The sequence below is a fragment of the Carcharhinus amblyrhynchos genome, chromosome 3 (genome assembly GCF_965287045.1).
Source record: "Carcharhinus amblyrhynchos chromosome 3, sCarAmb.v2.hapA, whole genome shotgun sequence".
Taxonomy (NCBI): domain Eukaryota; kingdom Metazoa; phylum Chordata; class Chondrichthyes; order Carcharhiniformes; family Carcharhinidae; genus Carcharhinus; species Carcharhinus amblyrhynchos.
In genome coordinates, this window is record NC_137326.1 from 93,032,868 (window position 1) to 93,049,309 (window position 16,442).

The 16,442-nt window shown below is 41.3% G+C and overlaps 1 protein-coding gene across 2 annotated transcripts in view; it reads left to right on the forward strand.

Moving 5' to 3' along the window:
* wdfy1 (WD repeat and FYVE domain containing 1) overlaps positions 1–13,103 on the forward strand; it is a 67,739-nt gene extending 54,636 nt beyond the window's left edge. For both annotated transcript variants that reach the window (XM_080185526.1, XM_080185527.1), the window contains exons 10-12: positions 1,507–1,637; positions 5,860–5,968; positions 10,809–13,103. In XM_080185526.1, coding sequence (XP_080041652.1) covers positions 1,507–1,637; positions 5,860–5,968; positions 10,809–10,868 — 300 coding nt within the window. In that variant the 3' untranslated portion in view covers positions 10,869–13,103. The remainder of the gene's footprint in view (positions 1–1,506; positions 1,638–5,859; positions 5,969–10,808) is intronic.
* Positions 13,104–16,442: the final 3,339 nt, after the last annotated feature.

The window sequence follows — 16,442 nt, forward strand, 5'->3', positions numbered from 1 at the left end:
GTTGATTCTTTAAGAATGGAAAGGTACGAGGCCTCCTCAAATCAAATATTCAGATTAAGGTCACTCAGTTGAAAATCTTTTAAATCCTCAATGATATGTAACCTGTGGTATAATGCCAGTAGCACTGATTGTGATCCAAACATTACATTAACTCAGTCAACAATCACAACCACATCAGGTAATGACTTGGATAATAATGGATAACCTAAAGAATAGTTGCCCAGCTTGATCTTTGAAAGGGCAAGACTTAACACCTTGATGGCATGCAAGGCTTTCTGGCACTCTGTGACATGCCACGGTTTCTATCCCCTTCCCCTCGACCCTTCCACCTCACTGTGTCTAATGCCCTCCCATCACCACCACCCAAAGCCATTGCACTGTTGGGCATTTCAACACGAACACATCTCGAATAATACATTCTTAAGATGAAGGATCTATTCCCAAGTTTCCTCAACTGGCCAATCTAATCACTTCCAATTCCACATAACAGACTTTCACTTTGGTTAAAGCCACAAGGCCATGCTGGCAATAAATTCATATGGTGTTGGGAAAATAACTATTTTGCAGCAGTAAATTGCAAATTTTTAACTTTCTGTAAGTTAATTCAGAGAAGCTGGATATCAGCTTTTGCTACTGGTGCGTTTTAGGACATGTAAAAGGGGTAGAAAATACACAATGAGTAATAGGTCCTTTGGGAGTATTGAGGAACAAAGGAATCTTGGCATACAAGTCCATAGATTCCAGAAGGTGGCAGCACAGATAGGATGGTGATAAAGGCATTTAGAATACTTGCTTTGGTCACAGCATAGAATATAGGAGCACAGAGATCTTGGTTCAACTTTATAAACCTTGGTTAGGCCACAGATGGAGTGTTGTGCGCAGTTCTGGTTGCCACACTATCAGAAGGGAACAACATGACTGCACTGGAGAGGGTGCAGAGAAGATTCAATAGGATATTGCGTGGGATGAAAAGTTTCAGCTATGAGGAGACACTGGATAGGCTGGGTTTATTTTCCCTGGAGTGGAGGAGGCTGAGGGGGCATCTGATAGAGGTATTCAAAATTATGAGAGGCATAGATAGGGTAAATCATAAAATCTTTTCCCCATGGCAGAGGAGTAAGTGGTTTAGAGGTAGAGGGTGGTAGAAGTATGGAACATCCTGCCCGAGAGGGTGGTGGAGGCAGCTATTCTTGCAACATTTGAGAAGCAGCTGGATGAGCACTTAAATCGCCAAGACATGGTAAGCTATAGTCCAATTGCTGGTAAAAGGGATTAGTATAAATTGGTATTTGATGGTCAGTATAGACATGATGGACCGAAGGGCCTGTTTCCATGCTATATAACTCTGATTCCTTTTGTTCAGTAATTACACAGAAAATTATTGAACAAAATCTAGTCTGGTGATGATTTCATTAGAAATCCTGTGACGGTTTGAAAAATGTTCTCACGCTGTATAGGAGATGGAATTTTAATATTCAAACCTTTGTTTTACAATTTTCTATTTAGCATCACTGCAGAAAGTGTGGAAAAGCGATTTGTGGGAAATGCAGCACTAAGCGCACTACATACCCTGTGATGGGCTTCGAGTTTCCAGTACGAGTCTGCAATGACTGCTTTGACACAGTCAAGGATGAAGAGTGAGTATTGTCCGTTCTGCAGCACGGTGGCACAGTGGTTAGCACTCCTGCTTCGCAGCGCCAGGGACTCGGGTTCAATTCTGGCATGGGGTGACTGTGTGTGTGTGTGGAGTTTGCACATTCTCGTCATGTCTGTGTATGTTTCCTCTCGGTGCTCCAATTTCCTCCCACGCTCCAAAGATCTGCGGTTTAGGTGGATTGGCCATGCTAAATTGCCCCTTAGTGTCCAAAGACATGTAGGTTAGGTGGATTAGCCACATGGTAGATGCACGGGGTTACAGTAATGCCAGGGGCTGGGAGGGGTGGACCTGGGTAAGATGCTCTTTCAGAGAGTTGGTGCAGGCTTGAAAGGCCAAATGGTCTCCTTCTGGATGGCAGAGTGGTTAGCACTGCTACCTCACAGTGCTAGGGACCCGGGTTCAATTCCCAGCCTCGGGTCACAGTCTGTGTGTGCACATTCTCCCCCGTGTCCACATGGGTTTCCTCCGGGTACTCTGGCTTCCTCTCACATTCCAAAGGTGTGTGGGATTGGGTGAATTGGCCATGATAAATTGCCCCTTCGTGTCAAGGAACAAACAAGGATAGCTAGCATGGGGTTATGGGGATAGGGCCTGAGTGCAATTGTGATCGGTGCAGACTCGATGGGCCAAATGGCCTCCTTTTGCATGGTAGAATTCTGATTCTATGCTGTTCAGACTACGTCTCCTGGGTGAAATAAATAAAAAGTAATTGCATCTTATTTAGAAGAGAGGCAGCAGTGCAATAAATTAAATGTTATAAAATACTCACAGCTCTGTTTGGATCATTCCCTACCTCTCAATCATGGTTAGAGTGCCTGTGGTTTGCTTCTGGAACTTAATGGATTACAGATACAGTGGTCTCAAACCAGGCTATCCAAAAACTGACTATATCTGAAAGCCAGGCATTTTTAAGCTGCCATGTATGAATTTCAATTCTTGTAAAATGTCATTTAATGCAGAACTTGAGCATTGCTGAAAAAAATGGACATGTCAAAAACTTTTTATTCTGCAGTCATCATATTTTACAATAATACAGATACACAGGGAAAACCTCAATTTATACTGTATGAGAAGAAAGCACTGATTAGTTGGAAGTAGACTCTGGCAGGGGCAGTGCCATGGAGAATGTCCTAGTTGATTGCCAAGCATTGCTTGTTTGAAATTTAAACCTGGCAGTTTGATCCTGATTGGCCAAGCCATTGCCCTGAGGGATGAGTCAGCAAATGGCTTGCATCACACTGGCACTGAAATTCATATGCCACATTACTCCTTTTGTGTGATAGGCAGGATACCTTTCTGGCTTGATGGCAGCATGCTGTTAGTGGCGAATACCACTCATGTTGCTACTGCATGATAGTTTCAACATGTCTGTTTTTTTTTCAGCAATTCTCTTTTTAAATGAGTAAAATAACTTTCTGACTTGTTTAGCTACGTGATACATTCACACAGTAGTGTGCCAACTAGTTACTGGCTTCATTCTCCTGTATTTCCCACGCTCAGAGGGTCCAAGTAATCGTTAACCCCACCCAACCTCACTCGGCTCAATCCGTGTGACCCAATCTATTCACTGAATTAAGGTTCTTATTTCCTTTTCGTAAACCAGCAAAATCTGAAATCTGGCGCAGACTCTGTCTCAAGGCTGTTGCCGGTTTTGCTGTTTGAAATGTATGTAATTTTGTCACGGCTTCACCAGATTGATGCCTCATTTTTAGATATACCTGGTGCTGCTCCTGGCATGCCCTCCTGCATTCTTCATTGAAACAAAGCTTGATGGTAATGGTAGAGCAGGGTAATTCTATATTTTCTACGCATGGCTAACTGACTGAGTCTTTTATTCTATGACCCCAGATAAGGAATTTTATTTTTACAATAGCATTTCAAGCATTACCAGTGATAAAAATGGTATCTACAATCCTTGAGCTTTGTATTTAAGAATAACTTCCATGGTGTACAGCAATATACACAATTTTTTTAATATCGGATTCAATATTTTCTAAATTCAGGGAGGGTCACTCCATCACATCTCTGCATTAGGTTGATTTTGGGGAAGAAGGAAAATTCATTTGAATGGAACACGATCTCCATGTGGCTTTTGCTTTGAGTCAGAAACCTCTTCGTTGTTAAAAGTATTTTCCCTAACTAAATCCTTCACTTTTCATTTTGTAATGAAATGCATTTGTCCCATATTATAAGGGCTGAAATTTGAGCATTGGATTACTGTTCTGTTGAAGATTGTAGCAGATTAGTGCCGAAGTGTACAAAAGTAAACCCAAGGTCTGTTTTAGCAATAATGTTTTCCTATGGGATGAGGTGGTGCTCTTAACTGTGCCGTCATTTTGGAAAGGAAGGAAAGAAAGACTCGAGGCTGAATTATCCTGGGATGATCCGAAGAATTTTCAACGAGTGGATATGTGTGATATTGGGCGTAGATTACTTAGCAACAATAAGTGAGATGTAAATGGGAGAGGGGGGCAAGAGAGGGGGAAAAAAAAAGAAAATATAAGCAAAAAAATGTTGATTTCTATGGGCTTAAATAATCTATTATCCTCTGTAGCATGTAGATGAGAGATTTTCACTGATGTAACATTCATTTTTCAGTGGTCCAATAGACATATATGGTTACAGTGATAGACTGGACTGGCTAAATTGCTGTATTGTGTTGTTATGACTCTTACATGATGTCCCATGGGCTGAATTGTTTACCATGCTAATCTGGCTAATCTAAAGAATTTTTTGAATCAAATTCAAGGAGCAATGATGCTGGAGGACAGCTTGCAAATCATTACCCAGAATAATAAAATTATGTACATTGCTGTACACCTCTGGAATTTATTCTTAAATGTAAAACTCAATGAATGCAGATAAGGTATCATTTTTATCACTGATATTGCTTGAAATGCTATTGCAGAAAATCATTTCTTATCTGGGGTCATAGTATAAAGGCTTGTAGGAAAGTAGATTTCCCCACTCTACTATTACCATCAAGCTTTGTTTCAGTGAAGAGTGTAGGAAGGCATGCTAACAGCAGCAACAGGCATACCCAAATGAGGTGTCAAGCTGGTGAAGCTACAACACAAGACGACATACGTGCCAAAAAGCAAAAGGAGCATGCAAAATAAACAGACACATGGAAAATAGGAGCAGGAGTAAGCCATTTGGCTCTTGAACTTGCTTCACCGTTCACTATGATCATGGCCAATGTTGTATCTCAACACCATACTCCTGCATTCTCCCTATGCCCCTTGACAACTTCAGAGTCTAGAAATCTATCTATTTCCTTCTTCAATATATCCAGTGATTTGATCTCCACAGCTTTCTGTGGTAGAGAATTCCACTGGTTCACTGCCCTCTGAATGAAGGCATTTCTACTCAGCTCAGTCTTAAATGAGCTGAGCTTATCCTAAGACTGTGACCTTGTGTTCTAAATTTCCACCCCCCTCCCCCCCAACCAACTACGTAAAAAAACTAATCAAAAAAATTCTGTCACTGTGGGATAGTGGTTATACTGCCTCATATTGCCAGGGATCCAGGTTTAATTCCAGCCTTGGGTTGCTGTCTGTGTGAGGTTTGCATGTTCTCCCTGTGTCTGTATGGGTTTCCTCCCACAGTCCAAAGATGTGTGAATTAGGTTGATTGGCCATGCTAAATTGACCCTAGTGTCAGGAGGATTAGCAGGGTAAGTATATCGGGTTACAGGGATAGGGCTTGGGTGGGATTGTAGTCAGTGCAGACTCCATGGGCTGAATAGCCTCCTTCTGCACTGCATGGATTCTATGATTCTTTGATTCCAGATTCAGCAGATTTTTGGGAGATACTGTTCAAGGGCCCTTTGCATGAAGATATGCTCCCCTGCTTCATCGCAGTGGTTTAGTTCTACTTTTAAGATGATTTCCCTTTTTCCTGGACTCTACCACCAGTGGAAACAGTTTCAGTTTTTCTGCCCACAGAAATATATTATGATAATACCTCCACTGTATGTATCAATATATGTCTATTCCTGGAGCAAAGTCTATTGGGCCCAGTGCAATTTGGGTGACATTTGTTTCAATGCTTCTCAAAATGGCAAATAAGGTAAATAATTCCAAGTGCTATTTATTATCTGCAAATAACGTTATTAGCAATTTGTTACAATGCAAAATATTTTGTCAATGGACGGTTTCATTGCTGACACTGAGGTGCTTATCACACACTTAATATTACAGTCGGACTTCTTTGGCAACATTTCATGAAGGCAAACATAATATTGCAGACATGAATCTGGATAATGCAAGAGGACTAATGGTAACCTGTGGAAGTGATCGCATTGTGAAGGTAGTTTTCTTTCTAAATCTCAGATGTCTGTTCAGTTTGATTTCTTTGTGGGGGTTTGTTTAACACACTTACCCTACTTTATACATTATGTGGAAAGTAAGTTACTGATGAGAAAGTTGTATTCGGTGTCCTGCATGAAGCTGAGAAACATGCAAAAATAATGGGCCAGACGTGCATGGAGCAGGATATATATTTAATCTGCCATTATTTAGATGTACTCCAAACCCATCTGCTCAAAAAAAAATTGCTCAGTAAGATTTTAGAAGTGTGCATTGATACAGATGCACTAAGAGAAGCAGCACCTTGGACCCAATAAATCAGCTTTACAGATTGGGAAATAAAAAAAGATGGAGGAGGAGGAGGAGGAGGATGAATTTAAGGGTTTGAATTCAATGTCAAATCAGATACAGAAAGAAAAAGGAGAAAAGGTTGGATTAAGTAAGAAAATTGAGTTAGAAGGGAAACACAAACAATTCATAAACTGAGGAGTGGGACTGTACTCTTGAACTAGTTAACTTAGCATTGTAGTAATTAACATGAATCGTATCAGCTATACTTGGACACCTTTTCATTTTTCTTTTGAATGCAAGGGTGATTTCCTACAGTGGCAGCTTCCTTTTAATTTTTTTTGGATGGCCACACATGTAGTAACTTAATAGAGCCAGTTTGTGCACTGCCATGCAGGAATTGTTCAAAACTTTACTTGCACTCCTATTTAATTTTTATACTGTACAAATACAGCATCTTAGACATAGAGGTTTACAGCATGGAAACAGGTCCTTCAGCCCAACTTGTCCATGTCACTTTTTTAAACCCTGAAGCTAGTCCCAATTGCCTGCATTTGGCCCATATCCTTCAATACCCATCTTTCTCATGTAACTGTCTAAATGCTTTTTAAAAGGCAAAATTGTACCTGCCTCTACTACTATCTCTGGCAGCTTGTTCCAGACACTCACCACCCTCTGTGTGGGAAAAAAAATTGCCCTCTGAGCACTTTTGTATCTCTCCCCTCTCACCTTAAACCTGTGCCCCCTAGTTTTAGACTCCCCTACCTGTGGGAAATGATATTGACATTTTATTGACATTGCCCCTCCTTATTTTGCAGACCTCTAGAAGATCACCTTCAATTTTCTATGCTCCAGAGAAAAAGAAATAGTGTTAAACGGTGCTGTTGCTGAGTTTATCACAGGAAATTACGGATGTCTGCACCCATTTAAAATCTGTTGTTTCCTGAAACATGCTGTCAGCAACCATCACTCCTCACTGGGAGCGTGCAATCACTATCTTGTCTAAATGATTAATAGTCAATTAGATTGTGTGTCATGCAGAAATACTTGTCACTGTATGTATCTCAAAGTGCCATATAGTTATATGCAGAAATCCTATTTCAGGATTTCTTGACCAGTTTCCCACAATGTATTCACCCATTGGTTTAAAAGACTAATTAGGTTGTTTCCTCAAAGTCTAGCCTGCCACAGAAATTGACAATTTCAAACCCATTCAGCTGGAAGGACTTGGTCCTGGCATTCAGAAAATGCCTGCTTTAGGATCTCTTTTTGAAGTTACAAACACAAATGGAAAAGAAGAAGAACAAGTGCGAAAAACAACCCAGTCAAAAGGCCCTTGGCTAATATCAATGCTTCCCAGCAACTGAATAAGTTCAATTCAATTTCTCCAGAAAATGACTAAGGGAAGGATTCACCAGTCCCGTTAGCCAATGGTGGGAATCTTGATTGCCCACCAAGTCAGGTGTCAGGCTAAAAATCAGTCCTCCTGGGTGTGAGGACTATCGGGATTCACCCAACCTGCCCCACTGGCCCTGATTTGGGTTCCTGCCCAGAGCAGCAACTTAACAAAAATACAATTCCACTAATTGTAATACAGTTAGCAAATTTGATGGCCCATTCACTGCCCTTACCCACCTCCCTGCCCCCTGGCAAGAACTGCGCCAGGTGGGCTTTGGCACTAGTCATTATCAACATAGACCTGGTGTGCTGGACCATGAGGGTCTAGGGGAGCGCCACCAACCCATGGCATCCAGCATTCAAATAAGGGGTCATCCCACCACACACCACGCAGTGTGACTCCCTTTCCCACGCAGGACCCCCTGTAGGCCATACGCCTCGACAGTGCCAATGCTGCATTACTCCCCTTGCATCTCAGCACGGACACCCTGGCCTGGCACCTTGGGCCCTGAGGGGGGTCAATGATGTTAATCCAATGGTCATTTTCCCCTTGAAACTACAAGGCTTCAGAGGAAAAGCCCCTCAAGGACCTGGGAATTGGGTGGGTATAGGTTGGGGGCAATGAGTTGACTTTGCCACTCTGCACTTTGAGCCTGGGCAGAACCAGAAGATCACCCCTGGAATGGTGATCCCACTCACCTGATGAAGGGGCAGTGCTCCAAAAGCTAGTGGCTTGTGCTACCAAATAAACCTGTTAGACTTTAACCTGGTGTTGTGAGACTTCTTATGGTGATTTCAGGCAGCTGTGTGATCAATATCTTCATTCCTGCCTGTCAACTGAAAATTATGAAGTTGCCAGGTCACTTTAGCATCCGTGCAAACCACGCCCCCCCCCCCCCCCCCCCAAATCACCTGGCAAGATTTATCATTGCAGCACTGTGTTCTGCAGCAGAGATTCTCCCTTTCAGAAGCTGCAGGTGCGAGCAGACCCCTTTGAAATCTTCTGACAGAGAGATGTGAATTTCACCTGGTGGGAGGGGGAGCTGTGTGTCCATTCTTCAGAGCTGTGCACTCAGCCCCAAATGTATTCACAGAGCTTTGCTTTGAAATTTCCAAGCCTTCCTAGCAAGTTGAAACCTTCAAAACCCTCTCTATTCCATTGGAATCCTCTGATCTCTGTCAATTTCAAAGTGCAGCGCTTTGAAAGAGGCTTCCATTGACAGCTCAGTGGATTTCTAGTTAGCTGTGAATATAAATTCAGAATTTTACATTTCCCTTCATGCTTTAATGTGGCCATTATTGCTGACCTTTTCTGTTTACTATTAAGTCTGACTGACAGCTGTGGTTTCTTCAAAGGGAATAAGTGGTCAGCAAAAGAAGATGTTAATCCACTCATTCTAAAACATTAAAAATGGAGCCATGATCTGTCAACAGTGAGGCTGCCTGATGGGTTCCCCAAGATGAGCTCATTTGCATTTTTCAGGTGGGTGAATCCCACCCAATCAACCTGACAGATGTTGTCAATGCAAATGGGAATTACTCTCGTTTCCCGCCGGTGTGGGTTTAGTTCCAATTTAGGAGAATCACAGCCTTAAGTGTTGTTTCTGCCAAGAAAACCAGTGCGATTCATGCTGGCATATCCCAACACACGTTGGGTCATGATCTTCCCACACCTAATAATTTTTTGGGAGGGGGACAAGTTTTGCACCAATTCAGAGAGTGGGGCCTAAACGCACCAGCAAGCCTGGTTTCATAGAGATTTTTAAAAATGGAACCCCGATCTCAAAGGAAAACTGAAGACCACCCCCACCACCCCCCCCCCCCCCCAATTGACATTGGGATCCCTCCACCCCTGAACATGGGCCATAAATCTCTACTCTGTCCCTGGCAGTGCCAGGGAACTATCCAGCCCTGTTCCTGAACACCCAAAGGCTTCACGCCTAGTTTCTGTTTGTACACAGCATTAGTGGTTCCTGCAGTGCTCAAGTGCCAGAGAATCCTGGGGGCAGAGACAATCTGGCTTGAAACAGACAAAGTATGTATGATTGAATGCATATATGAATTTACTAATCTGATTGCCACCCTCGCTGAGTAGGAGCCGGATTATGTCATGACGTGGGGGGAGGGGAGAATCCCAAAGTGGGTTCTCCCTGGCACTAAACACGACTACCCCCCCCCCCCCCCCCCCGCGCTTCTCTGGCCCCAACACAATTTGTGCACAAATCACTGTCAATATTTATTACATTAGATTCTTTAATGTGTTGAATCTGGATGCCTTAATTCAACTTAATATTGTCCTCAAAAATTAAAATCCATGGCATACAAATTGGTGAATTTGACGTGACTTTAACTCCAACTATGCCCAGTATCTCATCAGTGGAATTACTGGGGAAATGCTAAAGTACACAAAAAGTTGCACCGTTGTAAACAGTTGAGTGGGTAGCTGTTTTACTTGTCCACTTCCCCATTTGTGTGGCACCTGCGAAAACAGCATAACTGGTTTTGGCCAACTCTGAAGAATGCAGTGGTTTCTGGTGTGCCAGAACTTGCATGAGACCCAGTGTTCTCCATTTCAAAATGGCAAACATTGGCTGGCCACTGGAGTTTTCGTATCCTGTGCAACAAGATTATTTGTCTTGTCTGGAATGTGGGTGTGCATGGCAAAGAGAGCATAGCATGTAAAGGCTACTGAGGATTGAGTTTCCTGAGCCTCAGGGGATGAACAGGCCCTGGCACATAGTTCAGGGCTGAACAGAGCAGCTGGTACCTGCTGACCGGACAGTCAATGTTATATACTGTCTTGTCCTGAATGGTTCCAGTGCCTGGCACACTCAGTCTTCTCTGAGATTCCAACTGCTTGTCTCCTGAGCAGATATTTCCACCTAGTTTAGTGGAATGTATCCACTCCACTGGGCTACAGGGAGAATTCCTGCTGCTGGTTTGCCATATAAATTGGAGAACTGATCTTGTTGTAAGAGCCTGGGAAGTTACTGAAATGAATACAATATAAAGGAATGAACAAGGGTTGTAAAAGTGAACATTAGCAACCATAATGCTGTAACATATAACTAGGAATTTGGTATGTGTTTAGGCTATGTAAAAATGCCTCTTTGCTGTAACTTTTTTTCCCCTTTTTTGTTTTGCTTTCTCTGCAGATCTGGGACATGACGCCAGTTGTTGGCTGCAGTCTGGCAACAGGTTTTTCTTCCCGTTGACCTCCAACCTCCTGATAGCAGCGCACCTTTCACCGACACCGCTCAGCAGCAGCAGTCCCACCCACATGTTACCATGGAGACAGTGCTATTAAAGTTGAGTAGAGACTCCGGTGATAAGCTTCCACTTTGCCCAAAGGACTGAAATAAATATTCACTGAGTAAATACAGTGTGTGCCCGAATCTATAAGCACAACAAAAACTCTACAAAAGATATAAAAACATCTACCTTTTCTGACTAAAATTGTAAAATAGCACCAATATTACATATACTCTATATTTGTTCTATATTTATTCTGTGCATAACATGATTTAATGTCTATAATGAAGAAAAACTGCAAGATAATTTTTAGATACAAAAAGTGTGATTTTTGTTTCCTGGTTATAATACAGTTTAGATATTGTAGATTTTAGTGATTCCTGGTCTGTTTACAGTATGATGGTTTTCAGTGTTTGATTTAGTTGTACACTGCAAATTCCTGTCCTATGCAGTTTGTGACCAGGTATGGATAAACAGGGGCACTTTAAGGGGAACATGAGCTGCATTTTTAAAATGACACAGATAATATTTGGGTTTACAAAAGAAAAACTCATTCCCGTTTTACTTTTTTCCAATGGTGATGAACCAGAAGCAGAGCTTTCATTTCATGACTAGATAAGTGAGTACACTTCCTTTTGCAATGGAGCACGTTATCTGACACAGAAGGATGAAAGAATTTGGGTTTTATCATCATTCTTTTGAATGTGCCATATAGTTATGTTCTTCAGCACTATCATGAACCTTTCGAGGACTTGTTGCAATTTGGCAGAAAACATTTTGAAATCAAAAAATCACTCACTGCAGATTGAATTACAAACTCTGTTCAGGTACGTTTAGTTAACACCAAGATCACAGAAGTAGTCAGCATTCAATTTATGCAGGTTATAGATCCAGTAAAAGCACATACCTCTTTTACCTAAAACAATACAGTTAAAATTTTGATCATAATAGCCTGTGAGTTATTGCTTTATGATTTCAGATGTTTGTTACAATTGTGTTGGTTAATTCCCAGGCTCGGTAGAGCTGATTCATATGATCCAAGTTCTACAGTGAACAATTCACAGTAATGGAAGAATGATAGGAAGTGTGCACCCTTGAGAATCAAAGTATAATTTTTTTTAAATGTGAATGATGCATTGCAAACTTTGCACTACATTATGTTTTCTGCTTCTAATAGTCATTCAATCACTTCCCTCTCTTTTTTGCTCTATATTTCTTCTAACACTCAGTCAAATTTGTTTACTAGAAGAATTTTCACCAGTTTAATTTCGGGAAACAAGCTCAAAGGAGATAACAATCTAATGTCTTGAACTGAATTCACACATTTATGGCAGGGGATAGGGTGAGTGGTGTTAAACCACTTCAAAGATACTAAAATATACCTATAATTCACCCCAAGTAACTAAGTAACAACAGGGGTCTGTTTAAATTTGCATATTTGTCCAAAGTGAGATTTGCTGCTGTCCTTCAAGTGTTTAACGATGCTCTCCATTTTGGATATCTGGAGTATACAAATGGTAATGTTTTGATTTTTATTTTCAATTGGATGGTATTCCTAGAGGGTTTTTTAAAATCCCCCCTTTTTTTAATTTTTCGTTTCAAATGGTGTGTTGGGAGATGGAGGGAAAATTGAAAATATGATGTTTTGTTAAATATTAAAATAAGCAAGTTCACTCATCCTCCAGATGTTCATTTTTGTATTTACTAATGGGTGTTCTTGAACTTGTCAATATTGAGTGCAAATGATTTTCCCTTTCTCTCCCCCAACACTCAAAAGTTATACTTTGCAGAATAACCTAATTCTTGAAATCTTTCCTCCTGCCATGTCAGATACCATGTTGAAAATGTCTTGCTGTCTGAAGCTTGGAAAATGTACCTTTTGCAAAGAATTAAAAAAGGAACGGCATTGTTGAAAGCTGTGTGCAAATGGCATTGACAGGCATTTTACTGTTGAAAGAACATTTATTATCAATCAGTTTTTCAACAATATAGTTGAATATTTTCTGCAAAGATCTTCCTGTAGTTATTCATAGATATTGTATAGATTAGTACCACTGCTTAATGGGCTTGGTATTTCATATAGAAATCATCAATTCCTTTATGCTGATGCTGCTGAATTTCAGACTCTGTTTATATGCTATATATCAAAATTGTAAGCAGCTTGCTGCCATGAAATAAACTAGCTTCCTAAACATGAATTTCTTGTGTATATTGCTGTTCTGCGTGGAATAAATGTCACGTATCATTGTGCTTTTAGTCTGAATGCTTGATTTGAATGTTCCAAGTGCAGAGTAATGAAACGATGCAATTCCTGCAAGATCTTCTTTCCTGATAGCACTGTTCACCACCATCTTCTGGGGGGCAATTAGGGTTGGGCAGCAGCAAATGCTGGCCTTCCAGCGATGTTCACGTCACATGAAAGAATAAAAACAAATGAAAAGTTTTTCCTATTTTCTCTTTTGAAGGCTTCACCTTCTTTTCTTGTATTAATGTTCTGTGGCTATTTCCTGTGTGAAAATCTGGGCAAAGGGTACAGTTAAGCATTTTGGGATGGTCTGCTACATTAATGATGCTAGATGAATGACAGTTGCTATTGCTATTGCTATTGCTGTTCCTTGACCAAATGGGTATGAATTCATTTTATTTTGTTTCATCCTGATAGCTGCTTTTTTTTAATTATTAGTCACAAATAAGACTGACATTAATACTGCAATGAAGTTACTGTGAAATTCCCCTAGTTGCCACACTCCGGCGCCTGTTTGGGTCAATGCACCTAACCAGTACAACTTTAAAACTGAGAGGGGAAACTGGAGCACCCGAAGGAAACTCGTGCAGACATGGGGAGAACGTGCAACCTCCACATAGACGATAACCGAAGCTGGGAATCGAACCTGGGTTCCTGGCAGTGTGAGGCAGCAATTCTAACCACTGTGCCACCGTATACACTATACTAAGAGTTGTTGCACAGTCATGTGTATTTTTCCCTCTTCCATATAAATATGATTATGAATAAACCATCAATATAATAGAGAATTTACTTATGTCTTAAATCACATGACTGACAAAAGGTCACTCCCTACTTAGTGCTCCATTGATGGGTAGGAAAAGGTGGAGGAAGTATAACTTACTATCCCATGCTTTTATCTACTATTGCTTCAAGTGATTATAAAGTACTTTACATTGGTAGCGCACACAGGGCAAAATCTTAGCAAAAGATGCCAACGCGTCAGGATCAGATTCTAACCCAGCTTGTGAGAGGTGGGGCCTAAAGAAGCTGGCAAAGCCTGTCTCCACCCATTTTTTTTTAAAGAGCAGCCCACTCTGAACCTTAGCTTGTTTCTCTCCCCTGGGACTTTATGCACATCTGAATGAACCTGTTCTAAACCTTACCAAAGGGGGAAAAAAGGTGGGGGGTGGGAGCTGATTCTTAAGGTAAAATTCATGCAAATACGTTGAAATGCTTTGTGGACATCACTGGTGAGGGATGGGAGAAATCATAGACTGTGATCACTCCAGAGGGAATCACATTTCCTGAATCTCTCTGGATTTTCATCCTGCATTGCTATTCTTGATGGCAGCGAACATGGGCTGAAAATTGTCCCCATGCTTGATTTTTACAACAGCTATGGCAGGCAGGATCCAGCTGAAATCTGACATCTTTCCTCCACTAGGTGGAGACTTGCACCTATAACCTCGGTAAGATTTGAAATTAAATAGGCAGTTTTAACTGGAAATAGTGTGTGAAAGGTTGACTATTTTACTGCAGTTACTGTTACAACAAAAGGTTATTAGTCCTGCATCAAAATTCTGTTGGTTCTGTTTGAACTGGTTTTGAATGGCAAGCCTGAATACGCAAATTGATTAAAAAGTTGGTGTTATAATACTGTAGAACAGGTGTACGTTAAATACCATACAAATGATACAACCTGGTTCTTACACAATGGAGTGATTGATCAATTCTGGCTTTGTAGGCAGTTTGAGGTGAACTTCTGGCTCTTCTGAGAATTCAGTAACTTTCCGGAGAGACTAGGCTCAGGCTTGTTATTAGAAAACGTTGAACGTCTCTCTTTTTCCTGTTTCTCAGTTGTTAAACTCTTTTCCTTGTGTTAACTTTGTGTTATCTTGACTACACTGGAGCCACAAGGTTATTTCATCGTCTCTGACTGCTGCAACAGTTTGGCCTTTTTGGGAATTCCTTATATTCTTATTAAAACACTAGTTACTTTATGGTTGTCAAATGTTATAAGCGAGAGAAGTTTCCCATATTCGGTATGGGAAGATTGCCAAACAGTCAGCGTTCTTACTGTACCTAGGTAAGGATCATCTTCTTGACCTGGTAGCTACAGCAAAAGGGAATCTTCACCCTCATTGTTTCTAATCTTCCTTTTTGTTTTGCAAGCACCAAGATTCCATCCTTATCTGTTTGAATGTCTCTCTGACAACAACTTGCCATACGAAGCACCGCTATAAAGAAACTGGGCAAGTACAATTGTAGTATTCGCTGCTCTCACCTCTATCTGCCATTAAGTACTGAAGATCTCACAATCTTGGGCTAGGTTTTGCTCCTCTATACCATGACGTAGCAAAGTAAAATTGTGCTGTAAAACAAACTAACTAGTCATTCCCCTTGATGTTCCCTGCAAACCCTTCCCCTCCACCATCTTCCCTGTAGTTGGAAGAGGACATTCCTTTCCCAACCTGTTCATGACAAAAAAGTGGAGTGTGTGGCAATCCTGCTGATTTCCTCAATCTTAATTTCCTCTACTGGCACCACTAACTTGGGGAGTGGCAGCAGAGGTGTTGTCATAGCCCCTAAAGCAGTGGTGGAAAGTCAGTGATCTCATAATCGGATGAGAAGGTGCAAGTGTGGTCACCTCTCCTATTCCTCGGGTTCTAACCACACACGATATGAAGACTTCAGTGAAGGCCTAAATGGAAAATGTTCTGCTCCCTTAAAGATGCCTTGTCGTCCTGTAGTGGCAGTGGATGCTCCACTTCAACTTAGTCATTGAAGTTTACAGCATGGAAACTAGCCTTCAGCCCAACTTGTCCATGCTGCCCCTTTATTTTTAAACCCCTAAGCTAGTCCCAGTTGCCCACGTTCTATAATAGGGTGACCAGAAGTGTACACAGTATTCAAAGTGTGGTCTTACCAATGTCTTGTACAACTTCAACAAGATGTCCCAACTTCTGCATTCAGTTTTCTGACCAATGAAACCAAGCATGCCAACTGTCTTCATCTCTACTCTGTCCATCTGTGACTCCACTTTCAAGGGGCTATGAATCTGTATCCCTAGATCTCTTTGTTCTATAACTCATTCAAACTCTATAACTTTCCTCTCAGTGGTGAGTTGTTTTTTGAAAGGATAACTTCAGTCCTGGTAAACTGGATCAGGTTTGGTGTGCAAGTGGAAGATTTATGCTAACCCTAATGATCCTTATGCTAACTGGTGCAGCACAGTGACAAGCACTGCTGCCTCACAGCGCCAGGGACCCAGATTCAATTCCAGCCTCAGGTCATTTCCTCGTGGAGTTTG